The sequence below is a fragment of the Bubalus bubalis genome, chromosome 9 (genome assembly GCF_019923935.1).
Source record: "Bubalus bubalis isolate 160015118507 breed Murrah chromosome 9, NDDB_SH_1, whole genome shotgun sequence".
Taxonomy (NCBI): Eukaryota; Metazoa; Chordata; class Mammalia; order Artiodactyla; family Bovidae; genus Bubalus; species Bubalus bubalis.
The window spans coordinates 76,264,234-76,291,283 of NC_059165.1; the positions used below are offsets into that span (position 1 = coordinate 76,264,234).

A 27,050-nucleotide genomic window follows, 5' to 3' on the forward strand; every position below is an offset into this window, starting at 1 on the left:
TACACGTAGATATACATATATATATATTAATATGTGTAGATCTATAAAGGAATAGTATTTATCCATAAAAAATTATGAAATCTTGCCATCTCCAAAAACATGGATGGACTTCTGGGTATTATGCAAAGTGAAGTAAGAAAAAGAAATGATATCACTTATATATGGAACCTGGGGAGGGGGGAAGCTTATATAAAGACAAGCTCTATGATAAACAGAACATGACTGGTATTTTCCAGAGGCAGAAGTGGAAGTGAGGGTGGAATGAAATGAGTGAAGAAGATCAAAAAGGTCCATTTTTTAAGTCATGGGGATATAATATATAGCATGGTGACTATACTTAGTAATACTATATTGTATAGTTTAAAGTTGCTAATGGAGTAAATCTTAAAACTTCTCATCACAAGAAAAAATTTGTTGTAACTATGCATGGTGACAGATGTTAACCAGACTTACTGTAGTGATCATTTTGCAATGTATAGAAATACCAAATCATTACTGTATATAAATACCAATAATAATATATATTATTATATACATAATAATATGTTATGTATCAAATGTACTTTTTCTAATCATACTTTAATTTTTAAAACTAGGGCAATTAATAGCACACTTAAATTACATTAGCTGAATTCAAGTTTAGTTCCTAAATACTTATTTATGAAATAAAATTTCAACCTAATTTACTTGATTATTATTTTCTTTTGCTACTTATTTCAAGCTATAAAGCTCATGTACAAGACTGTAACTTGCTATAGGTATCCTCTACTGTAGGTCTCTTCGTAATTAAACACCCATAGAAACAATACTGAACCAATCAGGCATACCATTTTCCTTTCATTCCATTTTATAAATAAGAACTTCTAACCCAGCTCAACAACTAACCTCATTTCAAATTACTGATTTAAAAAAAAAAAAAAAATTAGAGGTACATTTTTAAAACAATATAGTATGAAATAAATCTTGCTTTCCATTGAGTAAGTGAAATTTGTTTTTATGGCTATTTGGATTACTTTCTTCTTCTAGGTAAGTTTAGTATGTAACTCTTAATTCTTTAGACAAAAACCCACAGACTTAAAATGTATAAAAAAAGGTAACCTGGTATTGTCAGCTGCACATTATCATAACTGGCACCATAAGAACAACTGCACTAAATTTTAACGCTGTTCATTAATAGTTCCATTTTCCTGAGTTTGCGTTTGTTCTTTGGCATTGGCTTAGGATATAATCCATTTTTCAGAAGATATTCCTTGCTGAGGCGAATTTGAGCACCATGCTGAAGCTGGAAAGAGCATAAAGCCTGAAGAGGGCGAAGCAAAGTCTGTTAAAAAAAAAAAGAAACATACACAAGCGTGACAAATCATGAATTTTTTCTCTGGAAACAGATATTATTATATTTTTATTATCAGCTGTTAACCATGAAAAGCAATAGATACTCTAATAAATATATGATAATTTCTAAATGAATAATTCATATAAATTCATACCTTACATACCACTAAGGAATTTGACTAAGAAGATACAAATACTAATTTTCTATATGGGTGATAAAGTCTAAACTTAGTTTTATACTTTAATATATTCAAAAAGTACAAAAATTGGTGCCATTATAATAACTGATTTGTAACAAGCAGACTAAAAGAGACATTTCAGTACAAATTAGTTAATTCAGTTTCAATCACAGACTAACACAAGCTTCCTGCTACTTGATAACAATTAGATGATGGCAGCAATGGATAAGTTTACTAATTCTCTCACACTACTCCATGGCCTACATGCGTGCTCAGTTGCTTCAGTCATGTCCAACTCTTTGCCACCCCATGGACTGCAGCCTTCCAGGCTCCTCTGTCCATGGGATTCTGCAGGAAAGTATACTGGAATGGGTTGCCATTTCCTCCTCCCAGGGATCTTCCTGATCCAGGGATCAAACCTGCATTTCTGTGTCTCCTGCATTGCAGGCGGATTCTTTACTGCTGAGCCACGGGGGAAGCCCACCCAAGGCCCACATACCAGTTAGATATTCAGGTTTGGGTGCATTTGAAATAACTGTGACTGTATACATAGCTGTCTAAACTCAAATACCTATAGAGCCAGACATAAAACACAAACATGTGACCTAGATGGACCCATAAGACAGCACAAGAATAGTGAAGGTTGTAAAACAACTGGAGCATAATGTCCTTGCTGCTGCTGCTGCCATAATGTCCTTGAAGTTATTCAAATTCAAAAGTTAGGAAAAAACAAAAAGATTAAGCCAGCATTTTAAACATATTTGAATTAGATTCTTTCCTTGGGCCTGAGATACCTGATCTAACGCTTTTAAATAACAAACCTGATTGTGCAGATTGTTTTGAAAAAATAAAAAGATACACAGATCTTTTTAGTTAGATAGTCAAATCTAAAGATAGATTTAATAACAAAAATTTCACAATGTCTAAGTAAAAATGTATTCCCTCCCATGTACAACATAAGTGGTAGCAAAGGGCTTTTAAGTTTTAATTTACAATGAATTCTTACGAATATGTGGCACTCACTGATAGTTGCTTTTCCATATCCATTCTTTTCTTCCTAATTTCAAAAAAATCCAAAACTTCATACAAAGTGGCAATGTGTCCAACTAGCTATACTACATTAACTAGTGACAGTTTATCCAACAAGATAAGTGGAAGGCCTTGGATTAGGACAGACTTAGCAGGCATCATAGGCTTTTGCCGTTTCTTCATATCTGGAACATGACTGTTAGATGTGAGATAAACATTATGCGACTACAGGGCAATAAAAATGAAGATTAGAGCCAAAAACATACAATGATGAACAGAAAGAAAAGAAATCTGGGTCTCTGATGTCCTTTTCAGCTGCATCCCCAGCCCTGGACTACTCACTTCAGCATTTTTTATTCACAGGAGAAAAATAAGCCCATATATGGTGCAACCACTGTAGTAAGGGCTCTGTTACATGCAACCAAATGAAACTCCCAACTGACACCAATAAGAAAAAGACAAACATATTAGAAAAAGCTCTGACATTGCTGAAGAAAGTCTCTGGTATGTTCTTATATTAGTATCTTCAATTCTTCAAACAAGAGAAGAAATACAGAAATGACTATATATTACTTTTAGGGTCAACAAAGGAAGTGACTGGATCCTGAAACATCATATCAGAGACACACATCCAGGACCATATACAGACTAAGACAATTGAAGTTTCTATTGCTATGCTATGACATTTATTAGATTCTTCATGATAGAAGAGTAATGCTCCTATAATACTCCTGTAACTCCTATAAGGGCTTCCAACTTTTACTTCCTGAAGATAAGATTCTATTAATTCCCTGAAGTAATTAAGAGAATGAATTTCGGAGATAGACAGATTTATGATAATCACTAGGGCTGCTTACAAATACACCAGTCCTCTTTCAGGATACATAATCAGACTGCATTTTTCTAGTCTGCTCTGAAGTTAGGTATGGCCATATAACTTGACATGGTTAACAAAATATGAGCATGAATAGTGTGCATCATCTCTGGACAGGTGCTTTAAAAGTGGTTAATGATTCCCCACGTCCTCTCACTCCTTCCTTGATAAAAGTAGAATGATGTGTCTAGATGGTGCATCCATCAGCCTGCATCCCTAAGTATTATTAGTAGAGGTCCCACTGGAAACCCCACTGTACAGAGTGCATTATGCCATTCTGATTTTGGAGTTTTAAGTACTGATAAAATCACCAGCTATGTGTTTCCAGATAAATTGAGTAATATCTATTTGCCTCACTTTCTTTATCTGTAAAGTGAGGAATATGTATGGCACCCCACTCCAATACTTTTGCCTGGAAAATCCCATGGACAGAGGAGCCTGGTAGGCTGTAGTCCATGGGGTCGTGAAGAGTCGGACACGACTGAGAGACTTCACTTTCACTTTTCACTTTCGTGCATCGGAGAAGGAAATGGCAACCCACTCCAGTGTCCTTGCCTGGAGAATCCCAGGACGGGGGAGCCTGTTGGGCTGCCATCTATGGGGTCGCACAGAGTTGGACACGACTGAAGCGACTTAGCAGCAGCAGCAGCAGCAGCAGCAAAGTCCATCTTACACGGTTATTATTATGGTGGGCTATAATGATACATTTGAAGTGCTTAGCATACAACTTGATATAAAGGATCATTTTTCTCTATACATTCATAAGATTATATCTGAGGCAATGTGAAGCTATATGAGAGGTTTACTTGTTCAGAAGAACAAAAAAATCCTCTAGTTACAAAATTAGCTAATTTCTAAAAGTTTATTTGGGGGAAAATCAGGGTTCTGTAAATCCCTTGTCTATAGATGCAAAGTAGCAGTTTCAAAAGACCATTATAACCAGCTTCTGATGATGGAGTAGAACTAAGGCATTTTGGCTACAGCACAAAGCCTTGCCCCATCTAGTTATAAAAGTTCATAAGGCTTCCAAGGTATGAAAAACCCTGGTACATATTACAATAGCAGAATGAAAGTCACCAACTTTCAGTTCAATTTTTCTGTCAATCTACAGATAAGAACATGAGAGACAAAGAAAGGCAAAACAATGAAATCTTCTTGAAGAGTCTGGTGTCAGGCATTTAACATACCCTATGTTATGCTTCTCATAACAATATTATGAGGTAACTATTTCTCGTATATTACACATAAGAAAACAGCCACAAAGAGATTACATGAATTGCCTTCTGGTAAAAACTGATGATAACAAGTGACAAAATTCTAATTCAAACTTGCTTCAAAACTTGTATCATGCTATTTCCCAGTGTCTGAAAACTGCTCAAGAATAAAGGAAAAGAATGAGTCAACAGACTAAGAAGGCCATTCTATGCCAAGTGCTTTATTTTGAGAAGCCCCACCTCTACAGAATAAAGCCAACTGAAAAACAGTCATTTTTCTCCCCTCATCATCTTAAGGTTATATTAGAATACATCTAATAAAAGATTATTGGGGGAAAAAGGCATGTTATAGCTTTCCTTCCCAGGAAAGAAAGAAAACACCTATTTCCGAGCAGATGTTAATTGTGTTTCTCAGAAGCATGCACCAATTTTTTTTTTTTTTACTGCAGCTAGATTTAAACAGGATGACTTGGAGTTCTCCCACTAAGAAAGCTAATTGTCAGCCAGATGCAATAATAAGCAACTTGGGATGTCTCATTATGCTTTTTTTCTGCTCATGCTCCTGCTGTTCATCTTATCAGAACCTCCCAAATAACATACCTAAGTATCAAACATCCTTTTTCTACTCCTGGTCACTACCACTAACCCAAGTGACCAAAGCAAAAAGAATGAGAACTTAATGACCTCACTATTGCTTTGGGACCTTATGTTCAGCTTGACCCATTCTGTAAGGTGGGGCTTCTTAAAGAGATGGGAATACCAGACCACCTGACCTGCCTCTTGAGAAACCTATATGCAGGTCAGGAAGCAACAGTTACAACTGGACATGGAACAACAGACTGGTTCCAAATAGGAAAAGGAGTACGTCAAGGCTGTATATTGTCACCCTGCTTATTTAACTTCTATGCAGACTACATCATGAGAAACGCTGGGCTGGAAGAAGCACAATCTGGAATCACGATTGCTGAGAGAAATATCAATAACCTCAGATATGCAGATGACAACACCCTTAGAAAGTGAAGAAGAACTAAGGAGCCTCTTGATGAAAGTGAAAGAGGAGAGTGAAAAAGTTGGCTTAAAGCTCAAAATTCAGAAAATTAAGATCATGGCATCCGGTTCCATCACTTCATGGCAAATAGATGGGCAAACAGTAGAAACAGTGGCTGACTTTATTTTTCTGGGCTCCAAAATCACTGCAGATGGTGATTTGCAGCCATGAAATTAAAAGACGCTTACTCCTTGGAAGGAAAGTTATGACCAACCTAGATAGCATATTAAAAAGCAGAGACATTACTTTGTCAACAAAGGTCCGTCTAGTCAAGGCTATAGTTTTTCCAGTAGTCATGTACGGGTGTGAGAGTTGGACTATAAAGAAAGCTGAGTGCCGAAGAACTGATGCTTTTGAATTGTGGTGTTGGAGAAGACTCTTGAGAGTCCCTTGGACTGCAAGGACATCCAACCAGTCCATCCTAAAGGAGATCAGTCCTGGGTGTTCATTGGAAGGACTAATGTTGAAGCTGAAACTCCCAATACTTTGGCCACCTGATGCAAAGAGCTGACTCATTTGAAAAGACCCTGATGCTGGGAAAGATTGAGGGCAGGAGAAGAAGGGGACAACAGAGGATGAGATGGTTGGATGGCATCACTGACTCAATGGACATGAGTTTGGGTGAACTCCGGGAGTTGGTGATGGACAGGGAGGCCTGGAGTGCTGCGATTCATGGGGTCGCAAAGAGTCGGACACGACTGAGTGACTGAAGTGATGTCTGATGTTGGCTGATCCTATGGTTTTACCTCAACAAAAAGGAAAATACAGAGACTGTACAAAAAGCAAGCCTAAACAACAGTCTTGAGTTTCATCTCTCCTTTAAGATACCTAAGTATAGTGTTATTTTCTTCTCAAGAACATACAGAGATGATGGCTAATAAACAAAGCTGACAAATAAGTATAGGGGAATATTAAGTGTGTTTTGCTGATGCAAGGTACATTGGAATAGGTGATAAAGTTAAGGGAGAGGGGAAAATATCTGAGAATACTCCCTGGTCAATTGGAGGAAGGATTTAGGATCCCTCATGAATTTTTTTCCTCAAAGGAGAGAAAGAGAAGTTGTCAAGACCCCAAATTAACTCTACTCACACAGATTCACACAAAAAGAGTCTATTCACGATAGCCTACTTCTTCCAAAAGAAGAAAGGCTCCAATGCTGACACAGGACATGGCTTAGGGTGGGGGAGAGGAAAGGGCAACTCAATGCTTCTTCTAGCATTCTTTAACTCTCCTAGCCCTGCAGGTCTTTCATTCTTTTTTCTTTCTCGGTAACTAATCCAGTAATTCTGAGCTGAGCTTTTATCCATTATTGGAATTTCCTTCATGGCTAAGGCATAGTTTTATAATAGAAACTATGATGTATGAGAGAGAGGAAAAAGGCAGAAGAGAGTATTCTGTGTGTATGTGTTGTGTGTGTGTGTGAGAAGAGGGAGTTACAAAACTTCATTTAGTTATGCTCATTATCCTCTGACTTTTCTTCTGGAGTCGAATTTATCAAACATTTTCACTAATTAAAAAAAAAAATAACAATTCAGTTTTATTTTGGTATTTTTTTCTTGTCATAAGTGTAAAGTTTCTTACATGTTCTAAAAGAATGAGATAGTGAGCTTACTAAAATGTTATTATTTACTAATGATTATGAATTATATATGAAATCATCAGGCTTTCATGAAATTAAGTAAAATGTTGATTACAGGTTATAACCTTTTCATATTCAGTAGGCTTTTTTCTCAAAAAAAATTGTATCTTTTTATACTCTAAGCAACGTTAATAAGATAAACAGAAAGTTGATATTTCTCCTCAAATAAAAGTACCAATGGAAAAAATGTTGCCATAAAATGTTCTTTTAATTAAAAAAAAAAAAAGTCGAGTACAAGAGAACACAAATACTAAGAAATACAGAATGCTGAAATATCTAGCCAAGAAAAAACTGTATTTAATGTTATGCTACTTAAAAACAATTTAGCATATTACAAATGCTGTTTGCACAGCCTAGAATGAATATTTAAATAATCCAATCTGGAATGCTAAACTAACAGAAAAACACCAGAGGAGAAATGAAGGTTTTAAAAGTACACACATTTCTATCACAGATATAGGCTACTTGTCACTTGAGCTACAAATTTAACAAGTTATGCATTTTTAAGTTTGCCAGACAAAAATCTAACCAAACACCTACTTTTAAAAAGTATGTAACTTTCCAAAGACATACCTCTTGTATGTAGTTATTTTTCTCCAAGATAGAAAGAGCAACAGCTGCACACTCCAGTGTAGAAAGGCACCTATTAGTTGGTTGCGCCCGAATTACATACTGACTAGAAATGCTAGTTTTTAATTGCACCTGAAACCAAAAACAGAATAGAATGCAGTTTTCATTTTAGGTTTAAAACATAAGGTCTGTATTTTAAATACTAATTACTCTAATTTCCTTCCAAAATCACCAGTTTATAAATATTAAATGTATCAATATCTTCTGTATATAAATCTTTTCATTAGTTTTGTTAAAAGGAAGCAAGAAGATAGTTACGCATCTAATAAAGAAGATACATTCAAAATATATACAAATTCCTACAAATCAAAAATAATAAGACTAATAACCTCCTCCCAGTGGGCAGAAGAGTAAACAGACACATCACAAAAGAATATATATACAAGTACAAATAGGTACATGTAAAGGGGCTCAACATGATTTAATATAAATTAAAATCACAATAACATGTCATCCTCGTTACTGTTATTGTTGCTTTTAGTCATTAAATTGTGTCCAATTCTTTTGCGACCACATGGACTATAGCCCGCCAGGATCCTCTGTCCACAGGATTTCCAAGGCAAGAATACTGGGGTGCCTTAACATTTCCTCCTCCAGGGGATCTTCCCAACCCAGGGACTGAACTTGTGTCTCCTGCATTAGCAGGCAGATTCTCTTCCACTGAACCACCAGAGAAGCCCCCTTTCACACCCATTAGAACAGTTAAAATAAAAAAGACTAACACCACCAAATCGGGATGCAGCAAATGAAACTCTCATACATTGAATTAGGAGTGAAACTGGTTTAATCACTTTGGAGAATTGACAACTGGGATTTTTTGTTTTACAGTTTATTCTTCTATTATTTTTTTAAATGTCTTTGAGGTCTGTTGTATCTTTTTTAAACAATATATTTTTTTTTATTGTGTTAGGTCTGTTGTTACATACAGGTTTTCTCTAGCTGCAGAGAGTGGGGCCTATTCTCTAATTTCACTGCAAAGGCTTCTCACTGTGCTGGCTTCTCTTGTTGCAGAGCATATGCTCTAGGCACACAGGCTTCAGTAGTTGTGACACGTGGGCTCAGCAGTTGTGGCTCAAGGCATGGCTTGGTTGATCCACAGCACGTGGAATCTTCCCAGACAAGGAGCTGAACCCATGTCCTCTGCATTGGCAGGCAAATTTCCAGCCACTATACCACCAGGGAAGTCCCTTCCATTATTTTTTAAACTGGTAAGTGTATGTCTATGTGGATGTGAATGCATATAAACACACAGACATATACATACATATCCTCTTTTTAGATAAAAGTAGTAGCATACTACAAATACTTTTCTCCATCAAGATAATATTCTAGCTGAGACAGAGTCACACATTAGAAAAGCAATAGAAAAATGAATGTCAGAATTTTGGCTCTTTAATTACATGAAACTGCAGTATTATCCTATATTCATAAAGCTATATCCCAAGTCCATACTCTGACCAAAATCATATGTAAGAAAAGGTGATGAGAAATATGGTTCTTTCACTCTTCTTTTTGTAAAGAATTCTCTACAACTTGTTTCCTTTCCTTCCTCAAAAAGAGATAAAGGAGAGAGGGGGAAGGGAGAGAAGTGGGGAAATAAAGTGAGAAATAAAGTGGGTAGAGATTCACTACAGAATGTATGTGATTTTGAAATATATATTTGACTAATTATGCTTTAGATATGATCATATTAAAATTACTTCACATTTTAACCAAAGGACAGGATAAAAAACAGATACAGGGAGGGAAAGTAATTGAAAAAAATGGTTGAGAAACATCTATAATTATAAAAGAAAGCCTATGATTAAATAGCTGTATAAAAAATTCATAATGTTGATTAACTGTAATTACTAACAGCTTTGATTATTTCATCAGGTCAATGTAGTAAAACAAAGTAAAGCCAACTACTGCTTTCAATACTCATTTCCAAGTCATCAGTGGAGGAGTTTATAACAGACATCTGATTAAAACAAAACCTATGGGAAATGTGCAAAATTCACAGTTAAATTTTGTTTATTGGAATTAATTTTATCTTTGAAAGAAAATGGGGGGGCAGTTTTATTTCTTACTATGGCTCACGTGGCTATATGAAAACAGAATCTGAAATCTGTCATTGGTTAAAAAGATTTCAGAATATCCTTCACAAATCATCTCTCCAGGGATTAGCCAGTAACTGGATATATTAAAAGAGTAAACATAACTACTATCTGCTATATTAGTAGCATATATGTTATTAAAACATGTTAATATGCCCTCACAGCTCTTCTTTTTATACTTATGTGCTATATCACCTTCAACACATGCTTAATTCAATGAGTAAATGAGCAAAGCCAAAAAGAAAACCTGTTGACCCATCTTCTTGAGAAATCACAAGCATCATAATAATTTTTAGAAACTGCCTCATCTGCATGAATAAGAGGTCAAGAAAATCCATGGCAAAATTAGCTATTGTTAAGAAAGAAAAAAATTAACATATAATAAAAGTATGTTATGTAGAAAGAAAAACTACTAAAGGGATCAAGATTACTGTATCAAAGTTGACAATAATTAATTAATTTCAGTTAAGTCATTTAGTTTTTCAGTTCCTGCTCACCTGATAAAAAATCAGATAGCCAGACATGATGGTATTAAAACCTATGCTTAGTGATGAATCCCAAGATCATATAATATGTATACAATTATAATTCTATATTAATTATATGTCATTATGATTAATGTGTATATTATATATATCATGTGTAGTTATTATATACAATATTCATTTTCCATTTTTGGAAGCCATGTTTATGCAAAGAATGTTTCACTAATTTTGATCTTGGAAGTTGGTTGTCCAGGAGTAGAAGCTGTCTAAGGACTCTTAATATGACTTCTTTAGGAACAGGAGTATCACTGGCTGGTTTAGAATTCTACTGGTACAGGTTGTAAGCCTATCACTTGCACTTTAGAAACAGCCAACTTATCCAACCTTACTCCTAAGATGTAGCTTCAATCTTTTCCACTGATTTTCTGGATTAGCTATGATTTTAATTCCTTAAAATTTCCTAAAATCCTTCTCTTCCATTAAGTGTATATTTAATATATAAGAATATTAGATAACAGCTTAACAGCTATGATCACTGTTTAGACACCTTTTTAAAGGGTCTGTTCAAACACTTCCTTCCTAGATAGACCTTCAGTTACTTTTGTGATGTGTCATTATAAGTGTGGGAGATGTAGTAAGTTTAGTGGTTTAGTAATGACCTTTAGGATTCAAACAGATATCCAAAGGAATAACAAGCTATTGCTTATGTTTGCATAGCACATCTTTAAAATAAGTTATTATAATATAGTTAATTCATTGGTCAAGAAAAATAACAAAAAAAGCCCTCAAAATTAAAACAGTAATCATCTCCACACTCCTCCCAAATAACACTGTATTTTTATAATTTGATGATGATTATTTGTTATTTGTTCTCAGTCTCTTTTAAGACATTTCATTACAACATAAAACTATTCTTTTTAAATATAAATTTATTTATTTTAATTAGAGGTTAATTATTACAATATTGTATTGGTTTTGCCATACATCAACATGAATCCGCCACGGGTGTACACGTGTTCCCCATCCTGAACACCCCTCCCTCCTCCCTCCCCGTACCATCCCTCTGGGTCATCCCAGTGCACCAGCCCCAAGCAACCAGTATAATGCATCGAACTTGGACTGGCGATTCATTTCATATATGATATTATACATGTTTCAATGCCATTCTCCCAAATCATCCCACCCTCTCCCTCTCCCACAGAATCCAAAAGACTGTTCTATACATCTGTGTCTCTTTTGCTGTCTCGCATACAGGGTTATCATTAACATCTTTCTAAATTCCATATATATGCGTTAGTATACTGTATTGGTGTTGTTCTTTCTGGCTTATTTCACTCTGTATAATAGGCTCCAGTTTCATCCACCTAATTAGAACTGATTCAAATGTATTCTTTTTAATGCCTGAGTAATACATAAAACTATTCTGTTTCTCACTCCATTATTAACAGTCACAAGAATTTTTAAGCACTTGATCAGCTTCCTTAAAGGTTTCTTCAGTTCAGGTGCTCAGATATGTCCAACTCTTCGCAACTCCATGGACTACAGCACGCCAGGCCTCCCTATCCATCATCAACTCCCAGAGTTTACTCAAACTCATCTTCATTGAGTTGGTGATGCCATCCAACCATCTCATCCTCTATCATCCCCTTCTCCTCCTGCTTCAACCTTTCCCAGCATCAGGGTCTTTTCAAGTGAGTCAGTTCTTCACATCAGGTGGCCAAAGTACTGGAGTTTCAGCTTCAACTTCAGTCCTTCCAATGAACACTCAGGACTGATCTCCTTTAGGATGGACTGGTTGGATGTCCTTGCAGTCCAAGGGACTCTCAAGAGTCTTCTCCAACACCACCGTTCAAAAGCATCAATTCTTCAGCACTCAGCTTTCTTTGCCAACAAAGGTCTGTCTTGTCAAGGGTATGGTTTTTCTAGTAGTCATGTACGGATATGAGAGTTGGACTATAAAGAAAGCTGAGTGCCGAAGAATTGATGCTTTTGAACCGTGATGTTGGATAAGACTCTTGAGAGTCCCTTGGACTGCAAGAACATCCAACCAGTCCATCCTAAAGGAGATAAGTCCTGTGTGTTCACTGGAAGGACTGATGTTGAAGCTGAAACTCCAATACTTTGGCCACCTGATGCGAAGAGCTAATTCATTTGAAAAGACCCTGATGCTGGGAAAAATTGAGGGTAGGAGGAGAAGGGGACAACAGAGGATGAGATGGTTGGATGGCATCACTGATTCAATGGACATGAGTTTGGGTGAACTCTGGGAGTTGGTGATGGACAGGGAGGACTGGCGTGCTGTGGGTCATGGGGTCGCAAAGAGTTGTACACAACTGAGCGACTGAACTGAACTGAACAGCTTTCTTAAAACCATTGCCTTGACTAGACGGACTTTTGTTGGCAAAGTAATATCTCTGCTTTTTAATATGGTGTCTAGGTTGGTCATAGCTTTTATTCCAAGGAGCAAGTGTCTTTTGATTTTCATGGCTACAGTCACCATCTGAAGTGATTTTGGAGCCCAAAAAATAAAGTCTGCCACTGTTTCCATTGTTTCCCATCTATCTGCCATGAAGTGATGGGACAGGATGCCATGATCTGAGTTTTCTGAACATTGACTTTTAAGCCAACTTTTTCACGCTACTCTTTGACTTTCATCAAGAGGCTCTTTAGTTCTTCACTTTCTGTCATAAGGGTGGTATCATCTGCATATCTGAGGTTATTGATATTTCTCCCAGCAATCTTGATTCTAGCTTGTGTTTCATCCAGCCCAGTGTTTCTCATGATATACTCTGCATATAAGTTAAATAAGCAGGGTGACAATATATATCCTTGACATACTCCTTTTCCTATCTGGAACCAGTGTGTTGTTCCATGTCCAGTTCTAACTGTTGTTTCCTGACCTGCATACAAGTTTCTCAAGAGGCAAGTCAGGTGGTTTGGTATTCCCATCTCTTTCAGAATTTTCCACAGTTTATTGTGATCCACACAGTCAAAGGCTTTGGCATAGTTAATAAAGCAGAAATAGATGTTTTTCTGGAACTCTCTTGCTTTTTCGATGATCCAACTGATGTTGGCAATTTGATCTCTGGTTCCTCTGTCTTTTCTAAATCCAGCTTGAACATCTGGAAGTTCATGGTTCACGTATTGCTGAAGCCTCGCTTGGAGAATTTTGAGCATTACTTTACTAGCATATGAGATGAGTGCAATTGTGTGGTAATTTGAGCATTCTTTGGCATTGCCTTTCTTTGGGATTGGAATTAAAACTGACCTTTTCCAGTCCTGTGGCCACTGCTGAGTTTCCAAATTTTCTGGCATACTGAGGGCAGCACTTCACAGCAGCACTATAAAGCTGCACTTCTAAAGGTTTCTAGAAAAATCAATCTATTTTGTAGGCTTTCTGAAACAATCCTAGTTTAGAACAAGCTGAAATAAACATTTTAGTGATATTCTGAATTCCTTACCAATGGAAGACACACATAAAAACCTTCCTTTCTGAAGCAACCTTTCTTCTATGATCGTTCATAAACAGGATTCATTACCTGAGCTTAGGACCTGCACTTTGAAGGCAAGGTGCTAATGTTTTCTTCTGGTCCCAATCCTTCAACCCACTTCATTCCTTTCATTTCCTCAGTTTAGTTCAACACTATGTTCTAATAGTGATAAGGGTCCAGCTTTGACATCAGAGAGTTGCCAGTATGAACACAGACTTAGCCACTTACATGCACAGTGTCATGCACTTGGACAATAATTGCTTTTCTAGAAAATGTACATGTATTGTCTCATTCAATTCTCACTAAGACCTTATGAATTATCTCAATTTTACAGATGAGGAAAATAAAGTACACTGAGGTGAAGTAACTTACCCGAGGTTCCAAAATCAATCATGGTAAAACAGATAAATGAATTTATAAAGTCTTATTCAAGACCCTGAGCTCTTTATAACTAGGTTAATAATTAAATGGATGAATTCTTCAGCAAATCCCAACAAACAAAACAAAGCTATTCTGATGAAAAGCAAGACTGAGGCACTCCTGAAGAATTTTAGGGTTCTTATGAACAACTTAAAAAAAACAACAGTACAGGGGAGGAGTCTTCTCAACAATGAAAGTTTCTCAATAAATATCAATCTATGGTCTTGCTCCAACCACATCACACTATGAAGTCTGTATACTTTTTCTAAAACTTAAGATTCCAAGCATATTAAAAAGACATATATATTAAAAAGACAGAATATTAAAAAGCAGAGACATTACTTTGCCAACAAACGCCCATCTAGTCAAAGCTATGCTTTTTCCAGTAGTCATGTATGGATGTGAGAGTTAGACTATAAAGAAAGCTGAGCACCGAAGAATTGCTGCTTTTGAACTGTGGTGTTGGAGAAGACTCTTGAGAGTCCCCTGGACTGCAAGGAGATCCAACCAGTTCACCCTAAAGGAGATCAGTCCTGAATACTCACTGGAAGGACTGATGCTGAAGCTGAAACTTCAATACTTTGGCAACCTGATGCAAAGAACTGAACTATTTGAAAAGACCCTGATGCTGGGAAAGATCACGGGCAGGAGGAGAAGGGGATGACAGGATGAGATGGTTGGATGGCATCACCGACTCAATGGACATGAGTTTGAGTAAACTCCGGGAGTTGGTGATGGACAGGGAGGCCTGGCGTGCTGCAGTCCACAGGGCAGCAAAAAGTAGGACACGACGGAGCGACTGAATTGAACTGAATTGAAAGATTCCAAGGTTAATGCTGAAATTCAGAAAACTTGATAAAAATAAATTTAAAGGGAGCATTGCTGCTGCTAAGTCACTTCAGTTGTGTCCGACTCTGTGTGATCCCATAGATGGAAGCCAACCAGGCTCCCCCATCTCTGGGATTCTCCAGGCAAGAGTACTGGACTGGGTTGCCATTTCCTCTACAATGCATGAAAGTAAAAAGTGAAAGTGAAGTCGCTCAGCTGTGTCCAACTCTTAGCGACCCTATGGACTGCAGGCTACCAGGCTCTGCCGCTCATGGGATTTTCCAGGCAAGAGTACTGGAGTGGGGTGCCACTGCCTTCTCTGAAAGGGAGCATTAGTTATAGATAAAATGATAATATTAATGCTACTTCTAAAACACATTATTGTTTAATTTTTTTTTCTGAGTTGACCAGAGAAAATTCACTTCTTAAAGTTCCATGGTAAAGCACAATTCCAAAATTACTAAAAAACTTGTAGAACACATCGGGTTTAAAATTTAGTGCTTTCTTATACATTAAAGTGATAATAAAGTTACACCACGCTTCTTCAACATACAAAAACTTTGATGTTAAAATGCAAACATACAATTCAGAAGTCTAAAAATTAAGCACTTAAAAATTTCAAATTAAAGCAAATCCAAATAATGATACAAATTTAAAATTTTATTCAGTGACATATTTAGTCATATATATGTCATTTATATATTTCATTTATATTATATATTTATTTATATTATATTTTTATATAAATATAATATATATATTATATTATATATTTAGTCACTTAGACATAACTCGACTAGTGCTTTTTCCTAATAATACAAATATTTAATCTACCATTGTTTTTTATATAACTCCAAGTAATGCATATCTGAAGTCACTGAGAACTATGGGTATGGAAACATCTAGAGAAAGAAAATAAAAACACATAGATTCATGAGATCACAGAATAGGAAGTTATTGTTGTAAGTCATATAGTCTATCTCCTTATTCTAAGATACAATTATTCTTTTAAAACATTAGATTGACAGAATTAATATAAACTTTAAAATAATACTGAAATATAATTTATCTTAAATAAAAAAGTTTTATCTGAGTTTCAAAGCCTCCTCTTAAAAAAAAAAAAAAGAATTAATAGAGGCACAAAAACACTTTTCTACAACCTTGAATTAAAATTGATGGTTGCAGTCTAGCATATGAAAGCAACCTAGATGCCCATTGACAGATGAACGGATAAGGAAGCTGTTGTACACATATACAATGGAACATTACTCAGCCATAAAAAGGAACAAATGTGAATCAGCTGAACTGAGGTAGATGAACCTAGAGCCTGTCATACAGAGTGAAATAAGTCAGAAAGAGAAAAACAAATTTTGTACATTAATGCATATATATTGAATCTAGAAAAACAGTACTGATGAACTTATTTGCAGGCAAGAATAGAGATGCAGACACAGGGAATGGACTTGTGGACATGAGGGAAGGAGAGGGTGGGACAAACTGAGAAAGCAGCACTGACATGTATACACTACCATGTGTCCAACAGACAGCTGGTGGGAAGCTGCTGTGCAGCACAGGCAGCCCAGTCTGGCGCTCTGTGACAACCTAGAGGGGACGGTTGGGCAGCGAGAGGAAGAGACGAGAGCGAGGGGATATGCATATAGTTATGACTGATTCATGCTGTTGTACAGCAGAAACCAACACAACATTGTAAAGAATTAGCCACCAATTAAAAATAAACTTTTAAGAACTATAAAAAGAAATGATTGGTTACAATAACTCTTTAGAAGACTACAGTAAATTAACAAAATATTATACCACTAAACAGGCCAGAAGAATGTCACTACAGATTACAAGCTTTAGCATTACTTTCTGCTGCCCAAATACCTATTTTTTCCAGCAATACCTAATGGAGACAAGTCTCTGTTGAGCAATGCTATAGAAACTAACTTTTGGAATATCTCCTAAAGAGAAAATTGTCCAACCTAAACATATTCATTTATTCATACTGTGCTTACATCAATTTATATCATTTATTAGGAAACAGAACAGAAACTGATTTAGGATATTAGAAATTGATTTCCTAGACTCACCTAAGTAATAACCAATTTTATAATGTCTTGCGAGTGAAACATTTTTTTAACCAAAGATAAATTTCATTTAACAAAGCTGTCATGGCTTCATAAACAGCTACTGGAAAATGAATCATAAATTAGCCTAGGTGTGAAATAAAGCACATATTATGCAATTACCTCATAAGTTCAACCTGTCACATAAAACTTTTATTTTAAAATTTACTGAGTTAAACTGTACACTTTTTCATTTTATTAAATACACTTTTCTATAACCTTGAATTAAAATAATGTGCATGAATGGAGAGGTAGAAAAATACCGCACTAAAAGCTTAAGACAGGAAATTAGACTTATATAATTTAACTCTACATAATAGTATGACCTCAAACTAGATTTAAACTCTGAGAGTCTAAAACTTAACAATCTTACAGAATACTTGTGCTTTATGGCACTAAAACATGCGAAGTGTTCAGCAATGCCTGCCATATAGTAAGCACTTGATTAGAGACAAAGATGTTATGAGGGTGGTACTGACGCTACTGATGTTAACAAGGGTAGTGCTAGTGATGATTCACAATGCTTTCTTCACAAGTTAATAAGTGTGAAGCAACTCGGCTTTACTGCAATAAAGCCAGATGAGTAGTTTGATCAACAGTGTAGGATAAGATAAAACTTATTAGCAGAATGTCAACTTTTACAAGATGGAAGAAGAAAAGGTATTGAAGAGGCAGAGAAAAAGCAGTCTTAGAAGCAAAAGAAAGAACCAGAAGAGAGCTTCATTGAATAACAGAGAAGAACAAGTTACTGACAAAGAATTAATTATCAAAAGATAACCCAGTCAAAAAGTGGGTAGAAGCACTGAATGGATGGTTTTCTAAACAAGACATACAGATGGCTAACAGGTACATGAAAAGATGTTCAACACTGCTAATTATTAGAGAAATGAAAATAAAAACCACAATGGCATTTCACCTCACACTTGTCAGGATGGCTATCATTAAAAAGTCTACAAGTAACCAATGTTGGCGAGGATGGGAAGAAAAGGAAACACTGTGCACTGTCGGTGAGGATGTAAATTGGTGCAGTCACTGTGCAAAACAGTATGGAAAATCCTCAATAAACTAAAAAACAGAACTATCATACGATCCAGCAATTCCACTCCTGAGTATATATATCCAAAGAAGATAAAAACACTAATTTGAAAAGATACATGCACTGCACCTCAATATCCACAGAAGCATTATTCACAATAGCAAAGATATGTAAACAACCTAAGTAACCAGTATCCAACAACATATGAATGGATAAAGATGCTATAGCCAGATAGATAGATGGATACACACACACACACACACACACACACACACACATAATATTACTCAGCCATAAAAAATAATTCTGCTACTTACAACAATGTGGACCTACGAAGTATTATTCTTTAAAAAAAATATTTTTAATATATTTATTTTAATTAGAGGCTAATTACTTTACAATATTGTGGTGGTTTTCACCATACATTCACATGAATCAGCCATGGGTGTACATGTGTCCCCCTGACCCTGAACCCCCCTCCCACCTCCCCCCATCCCATCCCTCTGGGTTGTCCCAGTGCACTGGCTTTGAGTGCCCTGTTTCATGCATAGAACTTAGACTGGTCATCTATTTCATATATGGCAATATACACGTTTCAATGCTATTCTCTTAAATCATCCCACCGTCGCCTTCTCCCACAAAGTCCAAAAGTCTGTTCTTTATAACTGTGTCTCTTTTGCTGTCTTGCATATAGAGCTGTTGTTACCATCTTTCTAAATGCCATATGTATGTATTAATATCCAGTATTGGTATTTTTCTTTCTGACTTACTTCACTCTGTATAACAGGCTCCAGTTTCATCCACCTTATTAGAACTTATTCAAATGTGTTCTTTTGAATAGCTGAATAATATTCCATTGTGTATATGTACCACAGCTTTCTTATCCATTCATCTGCTGATGGACATCTAGGTTGCTTCCATATCCTAGCTATTGCAAACAGTGCTTCAATCAACATTGGAGTACATGTGTCTTTCAATTCTGGTTTCCTCGGTGCGTATCCCCAGTGGTGGGATTGCTGGGTCGTATGGCAGTTCTATTTTGTTTTTTAAGGAATCTCACACTGTTCTCCATAGTGGCTATACTAGTTTACATTCCCACCAACAGTATAAGAGGGTTCCCTTTTCTCCACACCCTCTCCAGCATTTATTGCTTGTAGACTTTTGGATACCAGCCATTCTGACTGACATGAAATGGTACCTCATTGTGGTTTTGATTTGCATTTCTCTGATAATGAGTACAGTTACTCCTTGGAAGGAAAGTTATGACCAACCTAGATAGCATATTCAAAAGCAGAGACATTACTTTGCCAACAAAGGTTCGTCTAGCCAAGGCTATGGTGTTTCCTGTGGTCATGTATGGATGTGAGGGTTGGACTGTGAAGAAGGCTGAGCGCCGAAGAATTGATGCTTTTGAACTGTGGTGTTGGATAAGACTCTTGAGAGTCCCTTGGACTGCAAGGAGATCCAACCAGTCCATTCTGAAGGAGATCAGCCCTGGGATTTCTTTGGAGGGAATGATGGTAAAGCTGAAACTCCAGTACTTTGGCCACCTGATGCGAAGAGTTGACTCATTGGAAAAGACTCTGATGCTGGGAGGGATTGGGGGCAGGAGGAGAAGGGGACGACAGAGGATGAGATGGCTGGATGGCATCACTGACTCGATGGACGTGAGTCTGAGTGAACTCCAGGAGTTGGTGATGGACAGGGAGGCCTGGCGTGGTGTAGTCCATGGGGTCGCAAAGAGTCGGACACGACTGAGCGACTGATCTGATCTGATTTGATCTGATAATGAGTGATGTTGAGCATCTTTTCATGTGTTTGTTAGCCACCTGTACGTCTTCTTTGGAGAAATGTCTTTTTTAGTTCTTTGGTCCACTTTTTGATTGGGTTGTTTGTTTTTCTGGAATTGAGCTGCATGAGCTGCTTGTATATTTTTGAGATTAATTCTTTGAACATGAATAGCAAGCTTCGTTTGCTATTATTTTCTCCCATTCTGAAGGCTGGCTTTTCATCTTGCTTATAGTTTCCTTTGGTATGCAGAAGCTTTTAATTCCAATTAGGTCCCATGTGTTTATTTTTGCTTTTATTTCCATTATGCTGGGAGGTGGGTCATAGAGGACCCTGCTGTGATTTATGTCAGAGAGTGTTTTGCCTATGTTCTCCTCTAGGAGTTTTATAGTTTCTGGTCTTACATTTAGATCTTTAATCCATTTTGAGTTTATTTTTGTGTATGGTGTTAGAAAGTGTTCTAGTTTCATTCTTCTGCAAGTGGTTGACCAGTTTTCCCAGCACCACTTGGTAAAGAGATTGTCTTTTCTCCATTGTATATTCTTGCTTCTTTTGTCAAAGATGAGGTGTCCATAGGTGTGTGGATTTATCTCTGGACTTTCTATTTTGTTCCAGTGATCTATATTTCTATCTTTGTTGCCACCTCTTCTTAATATCTTCTGCTTCTGTTAGGTCCATACCATCTGTCTTTTATTGCACCCATCTTTGCATGAAATGTTTCCTTGGTGTCTCTAGTTCTCTTGAAGAGATCTCTACTCTTTCCCATTTTATTGTTTTCCTCTATTTCTTTGCATTGATCACTGAAGAAGGCTTCCCTCATAGCTCCCAGAATGGCTACCCCTCCAGTATTCTGCCATGGTGAATTCCACAGACAGAGGAGCCTGGGGAGCTACAGTCCATGCAGTCATAAAAAGTCAAACAGGACTGAGGGACCTTCACTTCCACTTCCACTTTCTTCTGGTAGAAGTATTTATAACTTTAGTCAATCCATTATTTAACTGAGATGTTTGTTCTCTTATTCCTGAATACTAAAAGTTCTTTACATATTATGAATACAGCTCTTTTTTCCAACCTATTCTTTGCAAATATTTTCTCTCAGTCTGTGGTTTTTCTTTTAATTCTCTTAACAGTGACTTTTGAAAAGCAGAAGCTTTTATTCTGAGGAAAGTACAAGATAATCATCTGTTCTTTTATAGATAGTGCTTTGGGTGAAATCTTGAGCACACCTAAGATAATAAAGAAAATTCCTCCAAGGGCTATGGCCCTTTTCTGACAGTTACCTCCCTGTATTAATAGGCCTCAAATAAACATGAGTAAGCAAAAAAAGGAAAGAACAGAAACTAGCACAGCACCCATGCAAAGCTATTGCCAGAAAATTAAGGAAAAAAATGAAAAGGAAAAACAAATGACAAAGGAAGCATAATTTAACATCGTTAATAAATTACATACATCCATACCTAAGAAGTGAGGCAGTTAAAATAAATACAGAAGCTATTTACCTACAGATACAAGTCCTAAAATAACTTGTTAAATGAAAAAAGCAAGGATCAGAGCAGCAGGTATCTACCACATATTGAGGAAAGGGGGGATTTAGTTGTATATAAATAAAATAATCTGGAAAAATACACAAGAACTTGATATATTGGTTACCTCTGAGAATGGTAAAAGGGTATATGGGGTAGAGAGGCAGGAGGAAGACTTTTTACTATAAACTCTTTCATATCTTTTAAACTTTCAGCCATGTGAATATATTACTTTTGTAAAAAATTAAAGTCCTAAACATGAATTATAATTAGTCTTTTCAACAATTATTTAATTACTGTGATGCAAGAAAGTGATCAAATCATTGCTAAGACTAAAATGTATCCCTTAAAAAATACAATTTTTCCAGAAATAATTAAGAACTTAACTCAGTTGTCTATTGAAACTCAAGATCCTCTAGCTTCAGAAATATATTCTACATTTTATTACTATCTGGCAATCTGAAGCAAAGTTATTAACTATGAAAAAAGTAAATTATTTGGGCGAGCCCTAGTTATCCAACGACATTATTCGTATTATCAGTAAATAATACTTACTAGGTACACACTATAAGCCAGGAGCTATGCTAAATGCTTTGTGTGTGTTATCTCATTTGAATGTCACAACAATATATTATGTAAATAATATTATTATTTCTATTTTCCAAATGTAGACTCTAAGAGCAGAGGTAACCTGTCATGTCAAATGGTAAGTAAGTTGTGGAGCCAAGTATAAATCCAGGCAGTCTGATGTCAAGAGTCTGGGATGATATATGCCATGAAGCCTGTGCCACATATTCCATTAAACAAGGTACTATAAATTTCTAAGAAGACAGCCTTGTATCTACTCTTCAGTAATTCATATTTTATAAACTCTAAAGTTGTTAAGACTTTGAATTAATTCTTTTAAATTTCTATGTGTCTTTGAAAACTGGTGGACCTCACTTTTTAGGTAGAATGTAATCCTTAGGATATAAATTACAGCAAGTCATAAAATGCAAAATCCCAATTTCACAGGTTTTGAGCCTTAATTACATGAATTACCTTCCTTAATTCATATGCCAAATGAAGGCATAGGAAGAAAGTGTTTTTTAAAATGTATATAGCATATTATTATTATCTGCAATTTGTATGGAAATACAAAAAACCTCAAATAGCCAAAGCAATCTTAAGAAAGACGAATGGAACTGGAGGAATCAACCTGCCTGACTTCAGACTATACTACAAAGCTACAGTCATCAAGACAGTATGCTACTGGCACAAAGACAGAAATATAGATCAAAGGAACAAAATAGAAAGCCCAGAGATAAATCCACACACCTATGGACACCTCATCTTTGACAAAAGAAGCAAGAATATACAATGGAGAAAAAAAATCTCTTTAACAAGTTGTGCTGGGAAAACTGGTTCACCACTTGCAGAAGAATGAAACTAGAACACTTTCTAACACCATACACAAAAATAAACTCAAAATGGATTAAAGATCTAAATGTAAGACCAGAAACTATAAAACTCCTAGAGGAGAACATAGGCAAAACACTCTCTGACATAAATCACAGCAGGGTCCTCTATGACCCACCTCCCAGCATAATGGAAATAAAAGCAAAAATAAACACATGGGACCTAATTGGAATTAAAAGCTTCTGCATACCAAAGGAAACTATAAGCAAGATGAAAAGCCAGCCTTCAGAATGGGAGAAAATAATAGCAAACGAAGCAATGTTCAAAGAATTAATCTCAAAAATATACAAGCAGCTCATGCAGCTCAATTCTAGAAAAATAAACAACCAAATTAAAAAGTGGACCAAAGAACTAAACAGACATTTCTCCAAAGAAGACATGCAGATGGCTAACAAACACATGAAAAGATGCTCAACATCACTCATTATCAGAGAAATGCAAATCAAAACCACTATGAGGTACCATTTCACGCCAGTCAGAATGGCTGCGATCCAAAAGTCTACAAGCATGAAATGCTGGAGAGGGTGTGGAGAAAAGGGAACCCTCTTACACTGTTGGTGGGAATGCAAACTAGTACAGCCACTATGGAGAACAGTGTGGAGATTCCTTAAAAAACTCGAATAGAACTGCCATACGACCCAGCAATGTCACTGCTAGGCATACACACCAAGGAAACCAGAACTGAAAGAGACACATGTATCCCAATGTTCACTGCAGCACTGTTTATAATAGCCAGGACCTGGAAGCAACCTAGATGTCCATCAGCAGGTGAATGGATAAGAAAGCTGTGGTACATATACACAATGGAATATTACTCAGCCATTAAAAAGAATACATTTGAATCAGTCCTAATGAGGTGGATGAAACTGGAGCCTGTTATACAGAATGAAGTAAGCCAGAAAGAAAACACCAATACAGCATACTAACATATATATATGGAATTTAGAAAGACAGTAATAACCCTGTATGTGAGACAGCAAAAGAGACACAGATGTATAGAACAGTCTTTTGGACTCTGTGGGAGATGGTGAGGGTGGGATGATTTGGGAGAATGGCATGGAGACATATATATTATCATATGTGAAACGAATGGCCAGTCAGGTTCGATGCAGGATACAGGATGCTTGGGGATGGTGTACTGGGATGATCCAGAGGGATGGGATGGGGAAGGAGGTGGGAGGGGGGTTCAGGATGGGGAACACATGTTCACCCATGGTGGATTCATGTCAATGTATGGCAAAACCAGTACAATATTGTAAAGTAAAAAATAAATACATAAAATAAAGTTGCTAAGAGAGTAGATCTTAAGAATTCTAATCACAAGAAAAAAATTCTGTACCTGTGTAGAGGAATAGATATTAACTAGACTTACTGTGGACAGCATTTTGCAATATATACAAATATTGAATCATTATGCTATACACCTGAAACTAATATAACATGTCAATTAACCTCAATAAAAAACATTTAAGGATAACAATGAATTTTAATTAGGCAACAGATTAGATGTAACATCGGAGAAGGCAATGGCACCCCACTCCATTACTCTTGCCTGGAAAATCCCATGGACGGAGGAGGCTGGTAGGCTGCAGTCCATGGGGTCGCTAAGAGTCGGACACGACTGAAGCGACTTAGCAGCAGCAGCAGCAGCAGCAACAGCTCTATATAGACACAAGACAAAGTTTTTACGAAAATGTCTTAGCCGGTGAGTGCTCCCAACAGTGCTCTGACTATCAAGTGAGAAATCAAGCTTTAGTGAAAGTTTTAAAGGCAATAAAGCAAGAATATGCAAACACTCCCTGAAAATAAGTTTATGAAGAAAGCCAGAAGCCTCTACAAACATTTCCATGTTCACCTTAGATTTATTCCTAGCAAATGTCAAGAGTCTCCTGTGTAAAATTCTTCTGAGGGGAGAGATATTCATTCGTTGCCAAATGGCCTGGATATATTAGAAATTCAGATTAAAAAGAGGCCAAGTTAATGCTTGCATTGGGCTCCCCAGGTGGCTCAGTGGTAAAGAATCTGCCTGCAAACACAGTAGACGCAGGAGACACAGGATCAATCTCTGGGTCGGGAAGAGCCCCTGGAGGAGGAAATAGACCTACTACAGTATTCTTGTCTGTAAAATCCCAAGGCAGAGGAACCTGGCATGCTACAGTCCATTGGGTCACAAAAGAATCAGACACGACTGACCACAGCAAGTTAGTGTCTGATTTACAATTCTTTCATTCCACTATTAAGTAAGTATGAAGTCCACCTGTGTATTTGGGAAAAGACCAATACTTTGGATGTTAATTCCGATTTCTGTTTTCTTTTTGTCATTTTTTTTCTTTCTTGTATTTAAAGCAAAAAATGTATACTACTACAGAAACTAAGCAGATCAACTAAACTAAGAATAATAGCTAAGACTGCTGCTGCTGCTGCTAAGTCGCTTCAGTCGTGCGACACTTATCTTACAGAAGATTTTCTGCTAGTCACAAGGAGCTGCTGTCACCATGTAGGGATCTAGTGCTTTTCTAGATATGAAGAGATGTAAGGATTGGGCTCATAAAATCAGTTCCTGAAAATATCTAACTATCTAAAGGCCTGTCTCACCAGTTTTCCTGCCATTCCTGTTATCCACCCTGAACTCCCCTCAGGGTGCATTGAAGGTCAACAGCTGCAGTAAAACAGGATTCAGTCCCCACAGAGAGAGACAGCAAATGCCCTTGGCAAGCACCGATTTTTCATTGAGAGGATGCCCCTCAAGGTCATAAACCCTACCATAGTTTGGGAGGCTTTTCATGACCATTTTGTCCCATGATGCTAAGAAAGCTCATTCCTACGTCTGGAGAAGATTTTGCTGATAGGTCACTCAATGTGCTGTTATTGGACTAGGTCTTAATAGTCAAAGATCTCTGGACACCTGCCCTCTAGTTATGGTCCAGGAGAATATTCCCTCTTATCGCATCTTCCCATATCTGCTGCTGCTGCTGCTGCTAAGTCACTTCAGTCGTGTCCGACTCTGTGCGACCCCACAGACAGCAGCCCACCAGGCCCCCCCGTCCCTGGGATTCTCCAGGCAAGAACACTGGAGTGGGTTGCCATTTCCTTCTCCAATGCATGAAAGTGAAAAGTGAAAGTGAAGTCACTCAGTCGTGTCCGACTCTTAGCGACCCCATGGACTGCGGCCTACCAGGCTCCTCTGCCAATGGGATTTTCCAGGCAAGAGTGCTGGAGTTGGGTGCCATTGCCTTCTCCGAATAGCTAAGACAAACTGATGCAAAAAGCAGGTATGTAGGTGTATGTATACTGAGGTGGTGGTGAAAGAAATGATAAATAAATTACATTTAGAAATAAAACCTAATTAACTTAAACTACATTATTTAGAGATTATTTTAAACTACATCTCTTACTGACAAGAGATGATGTACGTTTTCCTTTTTCATTTTTACTTTTCACTTGGTGAACTAGACTGTAAGAATTATTAAACTATTTATATAGAGCAGTAGCTTTGAATGAACCAAGAAATGTATAAATAAGCATGCTTTTACAAGTAAACAACTGCTGTATAGTAGACTGTAGTTATCTTAAGGGCTTTTGTTCTGCCCATTCATGATTTTAAATCATCCTGCTGATACCAACACCCCAAGTTCCCTAAGGAGTTTATTCCTAATTCCTGTGGTACTTCTGTCAATAATGGTACCATCATCCACAACAACTCCAGTGAAAGAACAACTCAGGATTCTACTCTGGGAAAGATAATTTATCTTTCTATTATAATAAATAAAACCAGGGGAGACCGCTTCCCACACATATCTTCCAGTGGCAGGGAGGAAGCTCATTCATAACAAGAGAAAAATCAGAACACAAAG

At 36.8% G+C, this 27,050-nt stretch overlaps 1 protein-coding gene across 1 annotated transcript in view; it reads right to left on the bottom strand.

Moving 5' to 3' along the window:
- Positions 1–560: 560 nt before the first annotated feature.
- Positions 561–27,050, bottom strand: part of DTWD2 (DTW domain containing 2) — a 70,318-nt gene continuing 43,828 nt past the window's right edge. The window contains exons 5-6 of the mRNA XM_006078085.4: positions 7,889–8,017; positions 561–1,321 (exon numbers count right to left, since the gene is read on the bottom strand). Coding sequence (XP_006078147.1) covers positions 1,151–1,321; positions 7,889–8,017 — 300 coding nt within the window. The 3' untranslated portion in view covers positions 561–1,150. The remainder of the gene's footprint in view (positions 1,322–7,888; positions 8,018–27,050) is intronic.